Source organism: Aquarana catesbeiana, linkage group LG01 (assembly GCF_042186555.1).
Source record: "Aquarana catesbeiana isolate 2022-GZ linkage group LG01, ASM4218655v1, whole genome shotgun sequence".
In the NCBI taxonomy this organism is placed as follows: Eukaryota; Metazoa; Chordata; class Amphibia; order Anura; family Ranidae; genus Aquarana; species Aquarana catesbeiana.
The window spans coordinates 473,677,125-473,683,124 of NC_133324.1; the positions used below are offsets into that span (position 1 = coordinate 473,677,125).

Sequence of the window (6,000 nt, forward strand, 5' to 3'; positions counted from 1 at the left end):
ACTCCAAATACTGTGATATTGTTTCATCAAGAAGATTTATTGGAGTAAATTATACAATGATGTTTGGGAGCTTCCACAAGTGTCCAATTAGCTTAAAAACAGGATTAAAACAAAGAGTTGCTAGCAAGTAAAAAAGGTCCTGTATACAGACGTTTAAAAAGCGATCGCTCATGTTCAGAGTGTGTGGGCGAGTCTTTTCGGCCTCTAGCGGTGCACTTTTTTAACCCCCCCCCCCCCCTCCTAGTGGCCGAATAAAGGGTTAAAAGCGACGCTGCCAAAACGCTTTGCAGGCACTTCGGCAGCGGTGCCCATTAATTTCAATGTCAGGGGCGGTGTATACAGCGCTCCCACACAGCCCGAAAGATGCTACTTACAGGACTTTTTCTAACGTCCTGCAAGTGCACCATCCCAGTGTAAAGCACTCAGGCTCTCACACTGGGGCAGCAGGGGAGGCGTTTTTCAGGTGCTTTACAAGTGCTATTTTTAGCCGAAAAGCACCTGAAAAACACCCCAGTGTGAAAGGGTTCTTATGCCCCGTACACACTATCAGACTTTCCGACAACAAAATCGTGGATTTTTATTCGAAAGTTATTGGCTCCAACTTGTCTTGTATATACACGGTCACACAAATGTTGGCCAACAATTACGAACGTGGGAATGCGGTGATGTACCAGACGTACGACAAGCCGAGAAAATTGAAGTTCAATAGCCAGTGCGGCTCCTTCTGTTTGCTTCCGAGCATGCGTGAACTTTTTTGCGACGGACTTGTGTACACATGATCGAAAGTTTTGTTGGCAGATAATTTGAGAACCTGCTAGCGAACATTTGTTGGCGGAAAGTCTGACAACAAATGTTCGATGGAGCATACACACGGTCGGACTTTCAGCCAAAAAGCTCACATCCAACATTTCCCGTCGGAAAATTTGACCGTGTGTACGCGGCATTAGTCTTTAGGGATCAATATTGAGTTGGCCCACCCTTTTGCAGTTCTAACCACTTCAACTCTTCTGGGAAGGCTGTCCACAAGGTTTAGGAGTGTGTCTATGGGAATGTTTGACCATTCTTCCAGAAGTGCATTTGTGGGATCAGGCACTGATGTTGGACGAGAAGGCCTGGCTCGCAGTCTTCACTGTAATTGATCCCAAAGGTGTTCTATCCGGTTGAGGTCAGGACTCTGCGCAGGCCAGTCAAGTTCCTCCACCCCAAACTCACTCATCCATTTCTTTATGGACCTTGCTTTGTGCACCGGTGTGTAGTCATGTTGGAACAGGAAGGGGCCATCCCCAAACTATTCCCACAACGTTGGGAGCATGAAATTTTCCAAACTCCATCGCTTCCAAGGATTTTGCTTTGGCAAATTCTACCAACACCCTCTATGAAAGTAGTAGCATGAACATTTGCTGCACATGAGTAATATGTCCTCAGTAGCAAAACCCAAATAACTAATTTTCACACAAATATGATGATCGACCAAATTCGCAGAATGCAAAGTATGGGTGAGGCTGCGCACACTGGCCTCTCAGTCTAAAAGATTTCTAAGTGTGTTGGTGCTTACACCTGTGCCCTGAATGCAGCACAAACTGCACCTGTGCAGTGATGTCATTGGCTGAGGCCAGTTTAGAGATTTACTAAACAGTGCAAGTTTAATAGATCTTCACAGTACCTTATTATAAGCTTACCTGTAGGAACAAGTTACATTTCAGACTTTACTACTGCTTTAAGCCCATATTTTTTATCTAATATACATTAACGTTGAATCTACCAAAAGGAGCCTATATTATGCATTTAATTTGTCTTTTTGCTGCTAATTTCCTGCACTTCCCTTTAGGCTGGCCATTGATGGTTCAGCAGGGACTGGCCAAGATTAAACCATCTATGGCAGGCTGATTATAGCCAAGTCGATCCACTAGCAATAATTACTGTGTTCTCCTGACAGGGACCGCTCCCAGCGCCTCCCTGCCAGGAGAACACCGTAACTCCGCTGGAGGTATTCCCCCACCAATCAACACAGTCAGCAGTTTTTCTTTCCTGCACCCTACGGTGCAGGAAAGAAAATCATATCATCTATGGCCTGCCTTAAAAAAGCGTACGGAAAATACCGCTTTCGAAGCGATCGTATAATAATCGGATCGTTCGTACAGAGCTTTCGAGAGCCAATCAGGACAGTTCATCCGATATTATCCGATCGGACATGCACGAACATTTTATTCGTACGATTTTCGTTTAATCAGTACAGCTATCGTTCGAAAATGCATTACAACACATGACATCACTTCCGAATTTTATTTCTGTCGTGCAGGAATTTTCGTGACTTTAGTAAACTCATCAGATTCGATCTGAGATTAGCATGCAATAAAAAACAGACAATCATTCGTCCGATAATCTCATTGTGTGTATGGGGCATCAGACTCCTTTCAAACGATTACTCCAATTGGGTTCACCTGTCGGTTTTTCAGGTGGTCTGAACAGAAGCTCAATGTTATGCCGCGTACACACGGTCGGACTTTTCATCTACAAAAGTCCAACGGACGCCGACGGACTAAAGCTGGCTGGTAATCCGATCGTGTGTGGGCTTCTCCGGACTTTCAGCAGACTTTTTCAGCCTCAAATCCGACGGACTTTAGATTTGAAACATGCTTCAAATCTTTACGTCGTAACTACGACGGACCCCGAAATCCGCTCGTCTGTGTGCTAGTCCGACGGACAAAAACCCATGCTAGGGCAGCTATTGGCTACTGGCTATGAACTTCCTTATTTTAGTCCGGTGTACGTCATCACGTACGAATCCGTCGGACTTTTGTGTGGTCGTGTGTAGGCAAGTCCGTTCGTTAGAAAGTCTACTGCAAGTCCGCCGAAAGTCCGCCGGAAGTCCGCCGGAAGTCTGTCGGACAGGCTGTCGGACTTTTGTAGACGAAAAGTCCGACCGTGTGTACGCGGCATTAGTCTGCGGACAAGCAAATGTAAACAGACATACGTCCGTTACCTCCCAAGTCTGTCTAGGTCAGCAAAGAAAAAATATACAGCTTTGTATCCTTCCCTTTTTTGGGGGGGGGGGAGAAATGTGATGAGAAGACGCATAACTTCAGCGTTTCCCTTTTTTTTTGTGGAAGTCTAGCTAAGATTATTATGCTTCTTTTGAAATGTCGCCTATTGTTCAATTTTCCATGTGGGGCCAATAAGTGGTTACCCACTTCCCTGTACACTGCATAGCAGTTGGTGCAGCAATTTCCTAAATGAATGTTCAGATGATTTACTAAAATTCCGTATGACAACACCCGACCGTGGGCCTTTTAAACAAATCAGCAGGGCCAGTACCCACATTTTTATCTCCACAAAATACAACTGGCACTGATTTTTAAATGCCCTTTGGCAATATGAATTTGGCCCAACCATCATAACTTTGTGAAAGGGTTAACCTGAAATAATAATAATAAAAAAAGTCCTTCAGTTTTCATTTTTTGTGATTCTCCTATTTAAAAATGCTAGTTGCCTGGCACCCATTTTTAATTCAATGGTCCTAGATCCAGAACAAGTATGCAGAATCGGAGTTCTGGCACTTGTTTGCATGTTAATTCTTGGTCAGTGACACAAATGAGTTTATCCCTTTAATCCCCTCTGGGGTTGAAGCAAACCCCTACTTTTGATCTGTACTGTGAAATTGGCAGTCTACAGCTACTGGTCTCTGAGATGATTGGCTTTATAACTATAAAGTGGCTCACTTTATAATCCGATTGCATAAACTAGTTTCTATATTTTGGTTTTTAATTCTCAAAAAGCATAGCAGTTTAAAATGTGCTCAAAATCTGTAGGCTGCAAATCAACCTGATACAGGTGAAATCTTTGTAGGCCTATACAGGGATGAGAAAATCTATTTACATTTTAGATGTCATTCAGTTTGACTTAATTTTGTTAGATGTTGTCCTGCTGATGAGAAATTTTATTGATTTTATTTTCAGAAAAAATTGGAACATCTAAAGAGTCTTGACCTATTCAACTGTGAAGTAACAAATCTTAATGACTACAGAGAAAGTGTATTCAAACTCCTTCCTCAGCTGACTTATCTGGATGGATATGACAAAGATGATAAAGAAGCCCCAGATTCAGATGCAGAAGCTGATGGGGATGGTGTTGATGAGGAGGAAGAAGATGAAGGTGTGTGATATAAACATGACATTTTTAAATTTTACCAATGTCTGTTTTTATAAGGCTGTTTTATTATGTCAAGTTGTGCAGTACTGTCTTAAAGCGGAGCTAAACCCTCCTATCTTTTACAGCCAAAGAAGCTTCCATCTTAGCTTTTGTTCGATCTGCTGTTGTCCTGGTGCTGCACATGTGATCAGTTATGACACTGGTCATTTGATGGCTTGACAGTTTGGTTGAAAGAAAAAGCAACTGTGACACTTCTCAATCCTGGCATGTCCTGAATGTAAAGGTTTTGGGCCTGACACTCAGACATAGATGGTACTAGTTTTTAACTGGTTCCGGACCACCTTCTGCACATTTACTGCTTTAAGGTGGCCCCACTGCACGAAATTACGTACCTGTATGTCGCTTCGTGCAGAAGCCTCTGGGGGCACTCACTGATTGTGCGCCCGCCCCCCCCCCCCTCCCATTAGCAGGCCCAGCAGACGCGATGTCTGCCGGCCACCTGCGATAGTTCCCCAGAGCAGAACAGCCATCTGCCTATGTAAGCAAGGCAGATCGCCGTTCTGAGAGGGGGAGAACATAGAGATCTTCTGTTCAGGAACGCGGATCTCTATTTTCCCACCCGTCAGAGCAACCCCCTAGGGACACACTTAACCCTTTGATCACCCCTGCTGTTAACCCCTTCCCTGCCAGTGTCAGTACAGTAACAGTGCATATTTTTAGCACTAATCACTGTATTAGTGTTACTGGTCCCCAAAAACATGTCAATTAGGCATCCGATTTGTCTGCTGCAATGTCGCATGCCTTCTAAAAATCACTGATCACCTTCATTACTAGTAAAAAAAATAAATAAATAAAATCCATAAAAAATATCCCCTATTTTGTAAGACGCAATAGCTTTTGCGCAAACCAATCAATATACACTTTTATTGGGATTTTTTACCAAAAATATGTAGCAGAATACATACAGTATTGGCCTTTTTTTTTTTTTTTTTATTGGCTATGTATTCTAGTAGAAAGTAAAACATACTACTTTTTTTTTTTTTTTTTGTTTATAGTGCAAAAAATAAAAACTGCAGAGGTGATCAAATGCCACCAAAAAAAAGCTTTATTTGTGGGGGAAAAAAGGACATCAATTTTGTTTGGGTACAACATCGCACGACCATGTATTTGTCAGTTAAAGTAACGCATTGCCGTATCGCAAAAATGGCCTGGTTAAACCTTCCGGGGCTGAAGTGTTTAAATAAACCTTAAAAAAAAAAAACGAAAAAAACCCCACTTAGGCCAGGTTCACACTGCTTCGGGATTGAAATTGTGCGAGTTCTTATGGGGAGCCCATAAGTTTGCTTTTATATACCCTTCTTTTCTTATTCTTTTCTGTTTCTCTTTTTCTTTTTATTCGTTCCTTTTCTCTCCAAACTGGCTCAGAAAAGATAAGCTTTACCTGATATCGGGCTTTAGCATAGCTACAGCTGGGCTTAGGAGGTCGGAGAAATAAGGGTTTTGTTGGTAAAGTTATGTAATAAAGTCTCTTATTGTGATGGCATAAAAGGAAATGAGGAAATGCATAATCCACTATGATGTGAACCTGAGAAGGCGACAGTTAATGAACATCGAGCTGATTTAGCCCTCTAATTATTGTTCGCTGAAGTGGAAAAAAGAAAAAAAAAAGAAATTGTGCGAGTTCAGCTGAACTCGCACAATTTCATTCCTGCATGTCAGTCCGACGATTTCAGAGAAATCTGTGCGGCTTTCCTGCACAGATGTCTATTGAAATCGCACCTGAAATCGTCAAAAGTAGTACAGAAACTACTTTTGGGAATCTGTGAGGCGTCGCACCAATTCAGACGGTTT

General features: G+C 42.5%; 1 protein-coding gene across 2 annotated transcripts in view; it reads left to right on the top strand.

The window, feature by feature from the left end:
* Positions 1-6,000, top strand: part of ANP32B (acidic nuclear phosphoprotein 32 family member B) — a 72,041-nt gene that overhangs the window by 53,640 nt on the left and 12,401 nt on the right. For both annotated transcript variants that reach the window (XM_073591253.1, XM_073591252.1), the window contains exon 4: positions 3,957-4,152. In XM_073591253.1, coding sequence (XP_073447354.1) covers positions 3,957-4,152 — 196 coding nt within the window. The remainder of the gene's footprint in view (positions 1-3,956; positions 4,153-6,000) is intronic.